At 31.8% G+C, this 18,340-nt stretch overlaps 5 protein-coding genes across 5 annotated transcripts; 2 read left to right on the top strand and 3 right to left on the bottom strand.

The window, feature by feature from the left end:
- Positions 1-183: 183 nt before the first annotated feature.
- LOC124447211 lies at positions 184-3,748 on the bottom strand. The gene is made up of 3 exons (XM_046998107.1): positions 3,422-3,748; positions 1,374-1,601; positions 184-478 (listed from the first exon to the last, which is right to left on the bottom strand). Exons 1-3 carry the CDS (start codon positions 3,510-3,512, stop codon positions 228-230), a joined length of 570 nt encoding a protein of 189 aa, XP_046854063.1. The 5' UTR covers positions 3,513-3,748; the 3' UTR covers positions 184-227.
- A 774-nt stretch (positions 3,749-4,522) lies between these two features.
- On the bottom strand, positions 4,523-6,867 carry LOC124446442 (N-alpha-acetyltransferase 50-like). Its single transcript, XM_046997290.1, has 6 exons — positions 6,763-6,867; positions 6,601-6,694; positions 6,191-6,233; positions 5,750-5,869; positions 5,497-5,563; positions 4,523-4,892 (listed from the first exon to the last, which is right to left on the bottom strand). Exons 1-6 carry the CDS (start codon positions 6,768-6,770, stop codon positions 4,736-4,738), a joined length of 489 nt encoding a protein of 162 aa, XP_046853246.1. The 5' UTR covers positions 6,771-6,867; the 3' UTR covers positions 4,523-4,735.
- A 206-nt stretch (positions 6,868-7,073) lies between these two features.
- On the top strand, positions 7,074-10,871 carry LOC124446441 (vacuolar protein sorting-associated protein 26C-like). Its single transcript, XM_046997289.1, is given in 12 exon segments — positions 7,074-7,184; positions 7,621-7,814; positions 8,134-8,156; positions 8,159-8,232; positions 8,517-8,600; positions 8,913-8,993; positions 9,091-9,171; positions 9,451-9,520; positions 9,629-9,655; positions 9,733-9,755; positions 9,826-9,928; positions 10,105-10,871. Coding segments are annotated over 12 exon segments (897 nt in total). The 5' UTR covers positions 7,074-7,130; the 3' UTR covers positions 10,188-10,871.
- A 110-nt stretch (positions 10,872-10,981) lies between these two features.
- LOC124445197 lies at positions 10,982-12,150 on the top strand. Its single transcript, XM_046995905.1, has 4 exons — positions 10,982-11,086; positions 11,320-11,439; positions 11,745-11,849; positions 12,022-12,150. Exons 1-4 carry the CDS (start codon positions 10,982-10,984, stop codon positions 12,148-12,150), a joined length of 459 nt encoding a protein of 152 aa, XP_046851861.1.
- LOC124446483 (cystathionine beta-synthase-like) lies at positions 12,116-17,937 on the bottom strand. Its single transcript, XM_046997331.1, has 17 exons — positions 17,639-17,937; positions 17,328-17,437; positions 16,594-16,728; positions 16,417-16,496; positions 16,198-16,267; positions 16,063-16,127; positions 15,651-15,720; positions 15,027-15,118; positions 14,766-14,843; positions 14,494-14,626; positions 13,981-14,086; positions 13,796-13,873; positions 13,529-13,624; positions 13,407-13,445; positions 13,176-13,284; positions 12,767-12,851; positions 12,116-12,698 (listed from the first exon to the last, which is right to left on the bottom strand). Exons 1-17 carry the CDS (start codon positions 17,746-17,748, stop codon positions 12,589-12,591), a joined length of 1,566 nt encoding a protein of 521 aa, XP_046853287.1. The 5' UTR covers positions 17,749-17,937; the 3' UTR covers positions 12,116-12,588.
- Between the last annotated feature and the right edge of the window lie 403 nt (positions 17,938-18,340).

Here is an 18,340-nt window from a genome sequence, read left to right as displayed (position 1 = left end):
ACAGAGAGTTCAAGACATAAATGCTTTCAATTACATAACATACACTAGCTTAGAAACCTCACCTATAGTAGGTATTTTAAGGCAATTAATGTATAATAAAGTTTTAACCAAAATGCAAAGTCAAATTATACGTTAAAGCGCTAACAACGCGACTTTTGTAAAGTAGTTTCATATACCTCTCACCGTCAAAACACGCCACTCTGTTACTTTCTTATTACTGTTATCAACTATTCACATTGGTATCTACCAGAGTCAGCAATTGACACGTTTTCGATACGATACTCTTCAATTCTTTTTTCATCCGTACTTTTATCAGTAATAAGATTATCCAGAATAGTATACATGATTTCTGTCCCATTTATTTCGTGAAATCTTTGCCATTTTATATTTGAATTTTTGGTGTATTCACAGCTAAATACAAAGTCGGAACCTTCGGTAACTGTATTGCTCTTAGTAGCTGGATTCATACGTAATTTCGCTATAAAAGTAAGTATCAAAATACACAAGTTTAGATACCACAAAACTACAACTATTTAATAATAAACACAAAGTAATCCATCAAGACAACAGAAGTAATAAACTAATTAGTGACCTTGAGTACATGACTTCATGGCCGTAGTAACATCTATTTACTTTTTTTTTAACTTTGCACGTATAGAGCAGAGTATAATTGCAACATCTTGAGCAAATTACCGAAAGATCCCTAAAATTAAGTCGAGGTTCTTGTGCCATTGTGGCAATGGAATGAGGTTCAGTTGATACCCCTTGTAAAACGTAATTTCGCAAAGCAACTGTAATATCAATAATTGTTGGGGGAGGGGAGGGGAGGGAAGCATATCTATATTTTGTTTGGGGGGAATATCTATATATACATCTTATAATCATTAGAAAACAATTAATTTCAAAGACAGTTAAAAAGACATATCATCCACATATGATACCCTCCCCTTCAATTATTGATCTTTCTACATCCCAGCACAACTGTATTACATTGTAGTTTTATCGCAGTTTCATTCAATAAGAAAAATTCATCTAACAATTAAAAATGATTGAAAAAATCGCTTTTCTATCTATTGATCTTCATTCAGTGACTAAGCACCAAGCAGGCTCTGGGTGAAAACACTTTTTAACAAAGTTTGACATATATAAATAGGAAGATTCCAATTTTACAATAATCATGATTTATGGCAAAACTGAGCATTATGAACCATGTTTAACATATTATCAAACATTTATAATTTATATATGTCAGCTTTCTTCTCAAATATTAGCCTATATAGCACTGCTCCAATTATGCAGGTTTGGTGTGCATCTATAAAAATGATAGCACTAATTGTAAACAAAACAGAAAAAGATTTGAAAAACAAACTTACCTCTTTCTGTGCTAAGTAGCACCCAAGTTTGGACCATTTTAGAAAGAAAGAAACACTTATATTCACCATTATCAAGCAGTATGACATTGGAAATGATTAAAGATGTCCTCAACAGCTTGATTCTTTCACTAGCAATTATTTCCATACCATTGTGAGTGAATTTGACACTGTTGTTGCCAGTTATATTTACATCACAATCAAAGGTATGTGAAGATCCACGTTCCACAACTTTAAAAACAATGGTAAACTAATCAGTTCATAATTGTTGGCCACTTAAATTAGAAAGCAAGCATTGCTCTTTCAACTGAAGAGCAAAGTGCTCATGTGCATCAACTTGAGTTTTAAAAGTAATTCAATTATTTTAAACAAAATGTTGACACAAAATCTTATTTGAGCTGTAATGTCAACTGGAACGATGGGTCAACGAGGGAGAGGGAGGGTATGAAAATGATGCAATATGAATAGAAAAGTGCAATATATATTAAATGCAAACGAAAAACATCTTTTATTTCTTTTATAAAATAACAATAATGGAAAAAAGACAGATATTTAATTTTTCCTCTAAAATGTATTCATGATTGACTTGCAAATTCTCTCTCACTGATTGATTGTTTTGATTGATTTGATTGGTTGAGCTCAGATGTGTTTTGCACAGGCTAATGCAAACACAGCTCAAGACCAATCAGTGCACACGTTTCATTGCATTTATTTTATAAATTATAATAAAGCATTTATATCATTTATATGGAGTTACTATTCCAGTTGATATAACTTTTTCCTGGTTTTTCAAGTGATAATGACAAACAGCAGTCTCTTGGCCACAATACATCATGTCATCAATGCATGAATGTTTAAATATTAATTTAGAGGCAGTGTATATTATCATAGATAACTTTTTTCATAACCCAAAGATAATTTTTTACACATAAAGCACATGTGAAACAAAACATAAACATACAGTAACAAATTAAATTTAGTGTATCTAATTAAAGTCTTATAAATCAATCAGATTTCAAATAGTAATAAATTGTATTAAATTTTCTGTAATCTAAATTGGAAAATTGGACTAGTGACATTATAGGACAGCAACCTTTTGCCTTCCACACAACATGACCTGAATTTAGAGGCCTTGGATTGGTGACTTATTGTGCATTTATCAGCTATTGATGTTTATCTGTTAATTGTTTGCATAATATCAATATTGTCAAGTCATTTGGGGTTCTAACAGCATTCTCAATAAAATGATGGAATATTTATGACAATTATAAGCACTATTATTTCGCAAAAGCAAAAATTATGATGCTCTGCACATGAAAAGATCTCCATAACACATTGTTTAGGGCTTCATACAATCATTGACCAACATATACTACAAAATAGAAAACTACACTTGAAACTAAAAGGAAAAGCATTTTAATGCATAACAGCTTGGAAACTGGCTTGTTTAAGCTGTGCTATAACTGTAGTGATGCTTAACCTTTGACTGACATTAGTAAACAAAATTTCCAGAATTTTCTACACAACATAATGCATATTATCACACACATTTTTAGCTACACATTTACCACAACATCACATTTTATTGTATAAAAACTATCAAGTTTGTTCAAAAATGCAGTCAACCAAAGTGTGCAGTGTCAAAAGTGAGCAATAACAAAACGTGTTTACATTATTTGTACTCAAATGAGTGACCAAGGATGAAATATTTTTCTTTCTCATTAATTTTTTGATTTCAAACAACGTATTGTGACATTCTCAATATATTCACATAAAAATGGGTGACTTTTTGGATGTTTCAAACGAAGTTAAAAATTCGATACTGATGTTAAAGCAGTCGTCATTTACTACAAGCAATGGCGAAGAATTTTAGCATATAGTTAACATATTATAAACTATGTTATATAACTGGCTTCATTTCTCGTTTCACTACTAGAGCAAAAAAGTGATTCTTTTATATCAGGCATGTAACTTTACAATTTAAACACATCAAGGTGAAAGACTTGACGAAACAAAAAAAACAAAGGCACAGCAAAAAATCGGATACATACATATTGTAGATCCCAAGACAACGCAAACGACGATTGACAAAACATAAAGAAAAACAGTTTTATTTCGGCTTGATCTTGAGGAAACAAGCATAACTACTCAGCATAAGGTGTCCAATCTTCAGAATTACTTTGTGATTCGTAACAGTGGCAATGGGTAACAATGACTTAAAATGATCACGATGGACAATCTTTCAATCACAATGCCGAAAACATTCAAAAGCATAAAGTTTAAACGTTGAGTGATGTTAGTGCTTTGACATCAACAGTCTACTTTTATAATAAAAACTGATACAGTTTATCACAGACGACATGCAGCTCACCACACTGTATAAACAATTACACATCAACCAATCAATTGTGTTATATTTGAAATGAAAAAAATTCGGTTGACGACACAGGACGTCACACCTGTCGTCACAGTTCCGATTCGGCTATTGGCCAAGGAACGCAAAATTATAAAGTAAATGGTTTGAACCCGGGAGTATCGTTACATGTTTGTAACATGTAACAAACATGTTTACAAACATGTAACGCAAAATTGGTGAAATTTAGGAGTCGAATGCAGATTGCTGATATCAGACAGAAAAATGAAAAACAAACTGAAAAAGTTCCTTGAAAAGAGATTTTATTGCTTTTTTACATGTTGAAGACAGCTGCTTCGGAAAATGGTAATTTTTTGTTGTTTGTTATATAATAAATAAAGTAATACTTTACTTTATTTATCAGTACCAAGATGATTTTAAATAGAAACACAGAAATGATTCTAAAATACTGGAGTAAGAAAGTTGGGAAGAATTTGGACCTAATTTGATCAACAATGGTGTAAAAACTTTCAAATAAGGTTATAAAAAGCGTATTAATTCTTAGTTTTAACTGCGTCCTGTCAGATAGTTTAAACCAGTTTAAACGATTTAACTCATTTTTATATCACAATCATCTTAGACGAAAGGAAGATAACGAAGACAGAAAAATCTTAAAATATCTAAATTGCTTTAAAGTTTCTTTTGCAGTCGTTTTGAAACTGATAATTCCTTGTTCTGCAAACTTTCTCTCATGAGAGGCAAGTGTTTCAAAATAAGCATAAATTTACGAATAGTTTGGTTTAAAAGAGAAAATTAAACAATGGTTGATAATGATTTAGGAAGGAAAATATGACATACAATGGACTTGTATTCTTTCCTAAAATGAATGGATGGCAAATTGCAACGAATCACTCATCAGGCACAACAGGAAGGATGTTTTCAATTATCTTCAAGGCTGTCAAGTTCATAATTCACTTTTTTTGGATGTAGAGTTTTTTGAAGAGCAAATGCACTAGCTGGAACAATTTTTTTTCGTTCGTAAAGTTTTTTGAAGAACATATGCATCAGCTGGATCAATTCTTTTGTAATACTGCTTTTTCGTGTCGATAATTTCGAAGTTGAATTTTTTATAAAATTCAATGGCAACTTCATTGCTAACTTGAACGTGACTAAAAATCATAAATGAAATGAACATCACACTACGTCAAATTTGAACGATTACATCACAACTGTGCCTTTCTCAAAATATATTTATTTAGGGATTATTGTTGCAAAGTTCATGCGAGAGTTCAAATATTTTTCCTAACTTCATAGATTATTGTAGCAAACAATGAGTTTTCATCCTTGTTATGCAATTTGACTTTATTACATATAAACCTGAAAACAAATGTTTTAAATCTTGAACAACCCAGCACTCCAGGTGCACTTATATAGTGCAAGGGCTGTAACAAGTAATTGTGATAAAAAGACATATCATACAATACTAGCAAAAAGAGGCTTCTATTGAACACAGGTAGACAAATTTGAAAGATCCTTTTTCTGAAATTTTCTATACAGTCAAAAATATAGAGCAAAGTTTGGGGAATATGTTTTACTATTTAATACATGATGTTTGTTCTTATGTAACAAATTATATCAATAAACGAGTCCAACATAATTATAATGAGTCTACAAGTGGATAAATCATAAAAGCTATATAAAAATATGGCACAAATATAAACACTGAATGATTTAACATTTTTGAATTTACGATAAAAATGTATAAAGACTTACAGGTAAATGTTGTCAAAATTTCCATCTTTCTCACAAATCTTTAAAACATGTTCCACCATTACTGTACCTACAATAACATAAATAAATTAAACATTCTCTATTTCCGTACCTAAAATAATTGTACCTATAAAAAAGATGGTACCATCATGAATAATTTATATAGGTGAACACTTTATAAGATATAAAAAAAGGAATAACAACAATAGATGAAAAATGGGGGAAGTTGTAAGAGGAAGAAGAAAAAAATATTTACCAATTCCAAGTTTCCTATAAGGTGCTAAACATCCCAATGTCATAATATAAAGACGTCTTGTATGGTCCATTTGATCAACACGACAACATACTGCACCAACAACAGTGTCATTATAATATGCTACAAAAATTTTATATTCCATTGACTGAGCAAAGAATTTAAAAATGCAAAAGTTTTCTTACACACTCCTGTGAACTCTATTGTGAATTGTAGTGGACATTGGTGTTAACAGGATTTTGTTGATGCATTTGCACTCATGAGACATGAGTGCCAACAACTGATTTGTCAGATAGCAAAGTCATTAATAGTTTTAGTGTTCAAGACTACTTATTTATGGCTACTAATGAGTGTCAAGCTGGCAAAATAGTGGCTATAGCGATTCTCAGTTGCACGAGAAAACATACTATATCTACACAAAAGCAAATAAAGTAACATAAATACCTAACTTTGCAAGCTCTCCAACCTCCAAAACATCTTTATAGAACTAAAAAAAGTATGAAGATTGTCTTAATGATTATTTTATATTTCTGTTCATTTTCATTTATGGATATTAAACAAACCAAATATTTTAGTGGAAGTAAAGTTTCTTAAAAAATAATCAACTTTGAACTTTGTAAACAAATGCATGATAATATTAAAGTGTAATAATATAACTGGCAAAACACACAAATGCACACACTGTAAAACAAAATAATGATTAAGCTTGACAAACGAAAGGCCTTGTAATTATGTCACCATCAACTGTCAACAGTTTATCAAAAATAGAAAGAACAGAGTCTATTCTAAAGTGTTAACAAAGATTATAAAATTTGCAACTCCGATGTATAATTTCGCAAGTCTGTGTGTTTTACCTTGTCATTATAACTAACTGGAAAGATTACAGAATTTAATTTCCTCAATTGCTTGATGTTGTGAGGTGTTACATCTCCTAGTTCAATCCTGCCCCTGAAAGTGAACGGAACGTTTATTGAGCTTGAACAAAAATTGAAGTAAAAGAAATTTTTAAGAGATACCTGCGCATTTCTACAGAAGTTGAGTAAAATCTTCGAATTTAGCGAGCAAACCTCCCCTCAGCGCCTTCCTCCTCATTCCCAATTTCCCACGTGAGAAGATTGAATTTTACCGGAGGGGTGTGGATCATGAAAAAGAAGACTAAAATGTAAATATTTATGATTTAAACGAAATAAAAAAGATATAAAATCATTAGTAGGACTTTGATTTCACAAGTCAAGACGTAGAATGTTCTTATTTATAATATGAAGTTTATAAAGATGAACAAGAGCTAACATCTGAACTGTCGTTCATTGCTTTTGACCAGTGACCCTCCCCCCCTGCTTGTATCCCAAAAGTAAGTTTGCAAGAACGTCTATAAAACTGCAAAATGGCAACTGTCGAAGTCAAAGTAAAAAGGGCCAATAAAATTTATCATGCAGAGGTGAAAATAGTTTTTCCTGCCATGCTATTGTCTTTATGCTAAAATTATCAATGCCTACTGTAATAGTACAATCTCTTCTGCATTTTCAGTTTATATGGAATTGCAGAAAGCAATTTTACTTTTAAAAACTGTGTGTTAGATAAGAATGTGCTTTATATGTAGAAATACTCAAAATTGGAGGTCTTAAAAACTTTAAAGTGTTGAACAGGAGTTGTTATTCAAATTAAAAATGAAGTGTTAACTAAGCTTCCTAGGAAACATATATAGGTTCCTAGGAAACATATACAGGTGTTGTATTTTAAAACCACGTATATATGTAATAAAAGAAACACTGATGATTAATTTTTTTTCTTTTTGAGGGATCATTGCATCTTGCAGATCTCTTCTGCTCTTTGAAAACAACTCCCACCATTGTAGCATTATTCTTTGACTTTAGGAAAAAGTTCATGGTGTTATTATAGTGCAGAGCAAGACAGATCTTTCTCACAATGGTATTGGCTTAACCATGGATGGTGTTGTTAATTTGCAACTGAGCTCTAAAAGTTTTGGAGTTTTTGAAGCATTTTATAATTCAATCAAGCCCATTACAATGGTCAACCAAGTTGTGGAGATCCAAAAGATGGGAAAATTATACCATTCTCTTAATATTAGTTTGTGTTTGTTTGTTTGTTTTTCTGTCTCTCCATTTGTTTGTTTCTGTATTATTTGTGTTTATTTGTTTTCTATTTCATTGCTCCTTTAAAATGGTCTTAAGAAAGGAAAAACACCCCTCGAGTTTTTGCCTGTACTTAATAGCAGTTGGTTAAGGATTTTTATGGTTTCCTCAAGGTTACTAAAGATTTTTTGTTTTACTGGGGGTCTCCAACAGAATAAGTATAGATTTTTACTTGTTGTCTATTCATTGATTTGAAAAGATTTAAATGACCTAAATTTATTTCTGACTCTCCACGCCTGCTGGGAAGACAGAATTGCCTTTGAGATTCCATTGACAGGAAAAGCAAACAAACAATTGTATGAAACCTATCATGGTGTGTTTGTTAATATACAGGTAATAATGCTTTTATAAAAGACTTTGATATTTTTGTTCAAATTTTGAAAACTTGGATTTGGCTACTGTTCAAACTAAATACATTATTATATTCAAACAATGCTTACACTGATTACTCTTAATTTCTCCCAAAGTTCACCTCTGTTTTTCTTAAGCTTGCACTAACACAGTAAAAATCTTTTATTTCTTAAATTATCAATTCATTAGTATTTGACAAAAAATATTTTATTTTGCCCGTAAATTCTTCATTAATCACCATTTTCTATTCACTTGACCTGTTTCAGTATTCTCTTCGTTGTGAAATCAAACGACCCATGCTCAGCAAAGACTTATTGGCTTCATGTGAATTTATTGTAGAGTACAAAAAGGTATATTGTGGAATACAAAAAGGTATATTGTAGAGTACAAAAAGGTATATTGTGGAATACAAAAAGGTATATTGTAGAGTACAAAAAGGTATATTGTAGAGTACAAAAAGGTATATTGTAGAGTACAAAAAGGTGTATTGTAGACAAAAAGGTATATTGTAGAGTACACAAAGGTATATTGTAGAGTACACAAAGGTATATTGTAGAGTACACAGAGGTATATCTGTTGATGATTTCAGGCCAATATGCTGTTGTATAGTAGCAATTTGAGATGAACATAATGTGGAGCTAACTGGTTATATTTTACTGAAGGATAACTTTCCAAACCAGATCAGTTCTTTGAAACCTTTGCAGTTCAAAATCACCCCAGAATCTTTGGAGAATGTTAAAGAGGTAACCAATGGAGGAGATGTTAATTTGTGTTGAGTACAGTCTTGTTTATTTTTACTGTATTATACTTTTGAAGTCGACAATATTTTTTTCTTTTTAGAAATCCAAAGTTCCCAATTTCTTGATAAAAGGAAAATTAGATTCATCAAGTTGTTGTATTACAAAGCCTTTCACAGGCGAGGTATACATTTTGATTTCCATAAATCTTCAGACAACATACATAAGTTTAATCAAAATTTTACCTTGCGCTATCCTACACTGCACTTTCTTCTGTACTGTGATCCCTTTGATGATGACGACTCTCTAGTTTGGTTCTCACCACGTTTTAATGCGACCAAAATAATAGTTATGACTCAGTGATAACCGCACATCAACTTCGTCATCATCCAGTTCTTTTCCTTAATATAGCTATCCAGGCATCGAACTAGGTTTTAAAGTTACATTTTTCAATATTTCTCAGATCACTGTGGTCAACTCCGAACTACCAATTAAATCCATTGAGTTACAGCTTGTAAGAGTGGAAACCTGTGGTTAGTTTAGAGTATATGTTACGTACGGTGAAGATTTTTGCCGAATAATCTTTATGAATGAGGATAAAAAACTATCGTCATTCTTAAAGATTTAGAATTTTATTCTAGGTTGTGCCGAGGGATATTCTAAAGATGGTAACGATTAAATATTTTGCTCGTGCAATTTTTCTACGTTTTAATCGTTATTGTTGAATGTCGTTTTATTTTTTTAGCCACAGAAATTCAAAATATTCAGGTTTGGTTGAAGTTTAGATTTCATTTTCCTTCAGTGTGTATTTTGAATCTGAGTTTTATTTTTATATAAGGTTGGCGAAGGAAATGTGTGTCCAAAACTCCCCCTACCCATCTACATGATTTTTCCAAGGTTATTTACTTGTCCATCCATCGCTACACCAAATTTCAAAATTGGTAAGCATTTAGTTTTCATTATCTCGCAGTGTTTTCATGATGATACTTCTGACGAAAAAATCCAAGAATAATTTTGGTAGCAATGATGCAGTTTTTCCATGAAGCTTATGATTTTACCAATATGTCGACGTAATAATGTTACTTTGATTTGTCTAGCCATTGATTTCTTTTTACAGAATTTGAAGTGAATATTGTTGTTGTGTTCAATGATGATTATTTGATAACAGAGAATTTCCCAATTACATTGACAAGATTTTAAGTCCAAGAATTGAGATGAACATGTTTCCACAAAATCCAGCATTAATTTTGAAAGATATCGATTATTTTATGATATGTATGGTGTAATATAAAACAGTATTAACATGTTAATTGATTGGGCTCGAGATGAATATGAGAAATTCGCGCGAGAATTTTGATTTGCTTCTATTCATGAAGATATATGTTATAGAAAGCATACTTTTCATCTTCACTATCGTCTTGTCTGTTTATATCTTCTTTTCTATTCTATTAGTTAATTATATTTGAAAATTAAAATTTTAATGCTTCATTCGTTCTAGAGGTAATTTTGAAAAATCAAAGTAAGAAAAAATAAAGAAAAATACAGCCGAAGATTCGTAGTCATAAACATATATCTTCCTTCGGGCAAATCAATCTCAGCCTAAATTATCTTTTGTTAGTTTAATTTACATTCTTTTAAAACAAGGAAATTGAGGCCTTGAAGGTATTGCCTGTTAACATTAATATTGTTTTTATAGTTTGTTAAACTATGTACAGGCGTTAGACTAATTATTTTTGAGTTATTGCAAATCGTTAGAATTTGATAAAAAATTGAAAAATTTCTACATATATTTCTACATGCTCGTTGTTATTATACGTACTAAATAGGATTTTTAAATAACGAAATAATCTATTATTTAATACTAAATAAATCTTTCACAAACGATTTTACCATTGCCGAATTTTCTTCACTTTCAACATTGTAATCATGACGTAACAATGGCATTTCTAATTGTTCCAAAAATCGTTAATTGAAAAGCTGTTTTTTGAGGAAGTATGAAGCGGAAAAATGTCAATCGATGGGATTTACCTGGTTGGAGATTTGAGCCAAGCTATTCTTCACGAACACTAGTTGGTGATTGGTTGGAGGAAAGAAAAACGGTAACTTAAGACATGGTTTTACATTTTTTATTACGAAACATTTACTGTCAAATTTTATAAGTGAATTTCCCCATGTATTGTTCTAATTTACACTTGGAACATTGTATTTTTACGAGAAAGAAAGAATGAAGACTTTCATCTGATGCAGTAAAACACCCGCTAAGTCAGACATCAAAATAATGGGCTATTTGGATTTTTACCGCATTTTGAGTTAAACTTTTACTTTTGATTAGCGGTTTACGAAAGGAACAATGACTTGCGTCACTACGAATATGAAAGATTACAAAACACACGACACTCCTTGCTATACGAGAGATTGGAGAGAAATGTGCGACAACAGAATAACACAGCAGGTTAGGGCTTGTTGATTTTTTCTTACGAATTTGGTACCGATATTAAGGTTGATTGAAAATTTGGATAACAAAGTAAAATTTACTGAAGTGACAACGTTAATGCTTTACTGAAGTGAAAAGTAAACTGTTGAGCGAAGTTCAAATAACTCAGCTTAATTCTCGAGGAAAAAACTGCTTGTAATTGTGTAACAGCAATTCCCACGTGGATATCTCATTTCTTATGTAGAATGGGTCACGATTGAAATTCATCTTAGATGGAGATAGCAAAGAGTACCTTTTTCACCGACTCTCAACCTACGATTTAGAGTTTAGTTCTCCATTTCGCATGGAAACAACTAAATATCAACCAAGAAAATGGGACAGAAACACACAGCGTTGGATTCCAGAGCAAATTGATTTACCTATATCAGGTAAATTTTCAAAATTGAAACGCACGAAATGCATAAATTGTTCATAAAATGTTCATGTAAAATTGTAGAGAACAAGAACCTCTATGAAACCATATTATCAATGAAGGTAAAGATGTTATGCATCATGTAAATGTTAAAAACGAATTTAGAAACTTGCTTATGTACATTATAGACAAATCTTCGAGATCTTGCATTGGCAGAAAAGAAAGACAAGAAACTAGCAGTTTTCCCAACACCGCAAAAATCACCTTTAAAAACACCAAAACTTATGTATAGACATTTTAATAAGACAAACTACTAATGCTAATTTAATTGTTTACAAACATATAGAGTACATTTCATTAAAATAAACACAATTTATGTCAATCCATATTTTGAACAAAAGTAAACAAAATACCTCAACTTAATTATAATTAATATTATAAAAATTTTTTGAAGAAAGGCTTGATATAATTTTGTCCAAGTCGCTTCAGTCGTCGTAATGGTCTGTCCTATTGGGTATTTGGGTTGCCTGACAGAAACGACTATGGAGACTGAAACCAATTGGACGCCTACATAAGAACCAGGCTTTGATTGGTTGGACTGGGGAGTTTCGACATACACGACTGAGTCGACTCGGACGCAGTCGTGAAATCTAACGTGATTAAAACTGAGCTCTAGATCTAGCATTCAATTTAGCCGCACAGATAATTTCATATTGTATCTCATATAATACGAAATAATTGTTTTCTTGCTTTCTTTAAAGCTGCACACTTTTTCCGTTTCTATTGTTGCTCATAAAATTGAGCAAATCAATGCGTGTGATAATACCAGACGCAATTTCTTGTACTTTTGCTTTCTCTCCCGTGTCTACAAACAATTCAAAAAATATTTAATAAAATCGAAGATGCACATAATATTTGTATTTGAAGACTTACAAAGAACTTGTTTCACTATCACGATGACAAAATGATCACTGTCCAACAATCTTGACAATTCTCCCAAAGTCATATCAGTTGTGACCTATTGATGAACATATTATTAATACGAAATACTCACATATTTATGTAAAAATTTGAGTACGTTTTTTCAAGATAACAAGCGACTTTATAATCATTTTACTTTATACATTTTTATGATTATTTGTACACTTTTATGATTATCGAGAAGTGTCAGCTTTGTCAACCTGCAGTCACCCTCCCCTCCCTAATACTTCATTAATAACGTTGGAAAATTTCGTATGCCTCATTTTCATTTTAATTTCTTCATACGTAGTAACAAGTTTACACCACCTCCTCCAGTCATAGTTTGTTTTGACCGGTTATACTGCGTATTGAAGTTCATCACCTTATTAAAAGATGTGTACATGATGTCTGCAATACAACTGTCAGTGCTGGCGATGCCTCCAACAATTTTTGATATAATACGGCCAACCGTTACCACACCAAGAATTTTTCTAGGCAGAAAAAAATTATTTCATTGCTTCAGCCTCTTTAATGAAAAAGGTCAAGAAAATGGCAAAAACACAACGTTGATCCATACACTAATGCTATGTTTAACATTTTGTACTTTTCTTACCCACTTTCTGCTATCACTGGAAGCTGATCGTAAGATTCCCTTAAAAAAATAATCAGTTTCTTAACTGCTTAATGCTTAATTTAAATGTTTGATTTCAGACACGTGAGAAAAGGAAAACTTACTTGTGACAAATGTCAATAACTTGTTGACATGTCACCGATGAAAGAACAGATACAAGTGGTTGCAAATCAAGACAGCTGATTTTTTCCTTCCACCACCTAAATGTAAAAATACAAAATGCCTTAACGCCAAAGACAAAGTGGCATTTAGGATATTGAAAAGAAAGTTGGTGAAAGAAAAGAGAGAAAGTATTCTTAAGTGAGAGAGCGGTAGGCAATAGGGCACATAATAGATAATTTAATTTAATTATTTTGAAGTGCAAATCTTACCATAATTCCCCAGAAGTTTGAGGAATGTATTCAATAAATTTATGCTCAATCATCCAATCATCGCTGAGGAATTTCGTCCTGAAAAATATTCGAAACATTTGTCTATAGCCGTAAATAAAGGAGACTACAAAGACAATATATTGTAACTCCTGTCATCTATTTTTGACGTCTTATTATATACTTACATGTAGTTCCTGACAGAATCAGGTAAAATGACAACACAACGTTGACCTTCCTTCAAAACTTTGGCAGCTTTCATGGCTGCTACCATTGCTGTACCACTTGAACCACCTAATGTATATAAATGTTAAATGATTTGAACGTGATCATGTCACAAGGAAATAAGTAATAATCCATTTCGCTGTACTGAATTGATATTGTTGTGCAGTTATGTAGACTTTATGATTTCTTGAAAATCTGTTGGTACATATGTGTGTTGACGATTGGAGGAAGGGGGAATTACAGACTTTAAAAATAACTGCTGAAAAAGATTAGTGTAATGAAGTAATCAACTTCCGTTTGAATACTAGTACCAGTCTTTATACAGCTGTCACTAGGCTCATATCAAAGCTTACAAACCAAACATTACATGTATAAAAGGTAGGCATGACATGATTCAAAAAGTTAATACTTCGATATTAGAAAATGCAAAATAAAGAACAGCAACAAGAGAACACATATTTAACTTTTTTTATTACCACAAAGCAATCCTTCCTCTTTGATCAATCTTCTTGACATCAAAAAAGATTCTTTATCTTCAGTTTTTATCCAGCTATCAACTAAAGACCTATCCAATACCGTTGGAATGAAATCATAACCGATACCTTCCACCTATAAAAAGACAAAATATAAAGCTTCGATTCTTAAATAGGTGTGTTGTATCACTGCAAACACAAACATTGATATAAAAGTGGTTAAAAATTTTCTCATATAAATTCAAATAAAGAAAGAATACATGCAGATGCTTTACCTGATAAAGTGTCACATCTGTCTCATTCATTTCATCAGGTTCAGCCAATATAGAACCATACGGATCAACGCCTACAATCTACAAAATACATCAAAGGTTGAAAACTTGTGAGAGCGATCAATGGGGTGATTTCTGAAGACGTTAAACAACCATGTTTTGTTGATTACCTTCACTGTTCAATAAAACAGTAATTTATGAAAATTATGCTTACTGCACTTGACATTTTCTTGATAGAAAGCAACTACCAAAAACACTTCATACCTTGCAATTTGGTAATTTTTGTTTCATTTTTCGAGCAATTCCAGTAACAGTACCACCTGTGCCAGCACCAATAACAACCATGTCCAATTTACCTTCAAAAAAAAAACATGAGAAAATATATATAAATTTAAATTAACATGGGTTGTAAATAACATTCATTCATGGCATTTATAGATAATTATTACTTGTAAAGAAATAAAGATTTATGGTAAAGAATTCTTACTGAAGGGGAAGTTTCATTATGTTAAAGCATAGTTCCTTTAAATATATCCCATATCACGATTTAATGAAAAATCAACATACAATACAAATAGTTGATTCAATTAAGCAATAACAGTTTTTATTGACTGATTTTCGTATCCATTACATATAAGCATTTTCGTTTCACAATTGTTTTTCTATTATGTCAAATGTGTTGTACATAAACACATAAAAAAACTCTGGCCACAGATTTTTCAGAATTTACTTCAGACATTTTACAAAGAAATGCACTTCAAACTAATTCAACAACCTGCTTTTTTCTGGATTGTACATAAGAAGGGGAAATAATGTCTAAACGTTGCAAATAAAATGTCAAAAAACAAAAACTGGTCAATGTACAGCTTGCGTTTTTTAACAACGTACCATCACATTGTTCTAGAATCTCTTCAGCTGTTGTATCATAATGGGCAACAGGATTACCAGCATTGCGATACTAAAAATTATTTAGTAAACTGTTGATGTTATTGGACATGTAATAGAGATTTATGTTGGCATGCTTTTTAAGGAAAAATTCCTGAAAAAAGTGTCAGAAATGTCAGATAATTACATCATTTCAGTATTAATGCAGCCACAATTCACAGAAACATTTGTAAAATTGCATTACATTGGGAAATAGGAGTGTTTTCATTAAATCCATTAATATAATTCAACAAAACTCAAGTTTTTTCAAAAAATAAATCCACCAGCTTTTGAAAGAACCTCTTAGTCATTCCAAGTAAAAGTCAAACAAGGCAACCTGTTGATAATTGCATACATAGGTACAACAAAATCGTACCTGATCTAAAATTACTGAATCAGCAATTTCCTTATTAAGTCTTTGTGCTACACCAATATGAGACTCTATAAACAATTATCATAGGAAATTATCAACCATTATGTATTTTACACTGATATAATAGTTTTTTTATACCTGGAGCATCATACCCAGCCAAAGAAGGAGTTCTTACAATCTCTGCTCCCAAAGCTCGAAGCACATCAACCTTGAATGAAAACATGGTGAATATTTTATATGAAGGACAATTCCTTAAAAGTGTTAGGGGGGGGGGTCATGTATGTCTTTGAAATGGGGATCTTGCAATAATTCTAACCTCCCTGAAAAACAAACTATAAAACTATTCATTTCAATTACTTTTTCTCGACTCATTTTCTCTGGCATGACAATTATACAACGATATCCTTTAACAGCAGCTGCCAAAGCAATACCAATTCCTAAAGAAAATTTAAACAATATCAAGACAATTTCATTGAATGATTTCTTCATTTAAACTCTATACATGTCACATTCCATGGTGCTCAGAGCATTTACCTGTGTTGCCTGATGTTGGTTCGATTAAAGTGGTTCCAGGTTTCAATATTCCTTTTTTTTCAGCATCCTCCACCATACGTAATCCAATTCTATCTTTTACTGAGCCACCAGAATTAAAATATTCACATTTTGCCACTGCAAGCAGATTTTTCTTTTGGTAAATTAGGAAACTTTCAATATTGGCAGAGCATTGTTTGCAAAAAAGACCAACCAAGAAAAGTCAAAATTCTGTAGATCTTAAAACCACACAAGACCAAATACAAAATAACTGAAGAAGGTTCAAGGTTCTATTGAAGTTCTACATTTGAACATTTCAAAGAAATATTATTGAATATCAAATGTTCCTAAGAATTTCTTGCTTTTATATAACTTAAATACATTTTATTACACAAAGGTAATGAGGAAATAAACTTTGCAAAGGAAAACTTCAATAATGATTTAGAAAAGCTTAGGCTGAATAAATTGCTTTCAAACACATGTTAATCATAAGATATTACGTGTAGATAAGTAAATAATGAGAGAATTTTCATCCACAATACATCAAAACATACTATAATTTCTCTCATATATATTAGAATATAAAATGAGTTTGAGCTACATAGCTGTTTATTTGCACAACAAGCTACTTAGGTAACCTCAAGGCTCAATGTCCGATGCAAGGCTATGGAATGTTTGTGTTAAGGCTAGGGGATATATATCACAACAAAATCACATGCAACTTGAAATTTACTTACAGATTTCACATTTTAATCCGTAACTCTTTCCAATACGATTAATTCTTACTAACGGAGTATCACCAATTCCACTAAGGACATTTGGCATAATTTTGCACGTTTTTACTTTTCTATGAATAAATGTACTTAAACTCAAAATGTCTACAAAACAACAATTAATAAGTGAGGAGTAAGAATTTTCACATGTGGTATCAATAAACACGTTTGACTATAAAAGGAGAAAGATGGCAACTACGGTATGGGCGTATATATGCAAGAAATGTACTATATATATGTACAAGCAAGATACATAGAAAAATGTACTACTATACCTTTCGTGATGGTGAGGAGACTCCGAAATTTTGCTGCCTAAATGCCATGTACATTTTGACGGTAAGTTGGGAGGAACCCACTCACGATCCATAATCGAAGACAAATTCATGAAGACGAGGTACAGTGGGCACAAGCAAAAGCGTGGGCCGAGAGCTACGTGGCGAAATCACGATTAATGATAGCTACTCTTCTCAGAGTATTTTGCAGTAGCAGGAGCTTTTAGACTAAAAACACAGTCTATTATCACGCGCCGAAGTTCAGAACTCAAGACTGTAGGACACCAAGATTTTATGAGTTTCTGGTTGGATAAAAATTAAACAAAGGGGGTGTGTGGAAGTAAAATGATATCCTACTAAACGCTGTAATCGCACGACCTATTTTTGGAAACATGAATAATGAAATTTGTAACTAACGATGGAAAGATGATGCTATGATGCTGATGAATGTGCAATCCTTCATAATTTTCAGATCTTTACCAGTTTACCACAACGGCTTTTACACCATTTACCTATCTAACTGTGCAATTCTTTTTTTCAAATTTTAATAATGTAAGGTTATTCGTGAATCAAGTTACTTTCATGTGAGATAAAAAATCGTTATAGTGTCTTTCACATATCATGCACCGTTTTAAACAATTGTTTCTCGATTGACAAAGTGACTTTGTTTGATAATCACACAAGTGGTGCACTCCCAAAAATGCA

Source organism: Xenia sp. Carnegie-2017, unplaced genomic scaffold (assembly GCF_021976095.1).
Source record: "Xenia sp. Carnegie-2017 unplaced genomic scaffold, XeniaSp_v1 HiC_scaffold_22, whole genome shotgun sequence".
NCBI lineage: Eukaryota > Metazoa > Cnidaria > Anthozoa > Malacalcyonacea > Xeniidae > Xenia > Xenia sp. Carnegie-2017.
The sequence above is the reverse complement of the archived record's forward strand: the minus strand, read 5'-3'. Positions and strand labels throughout refer to the sequence as shown.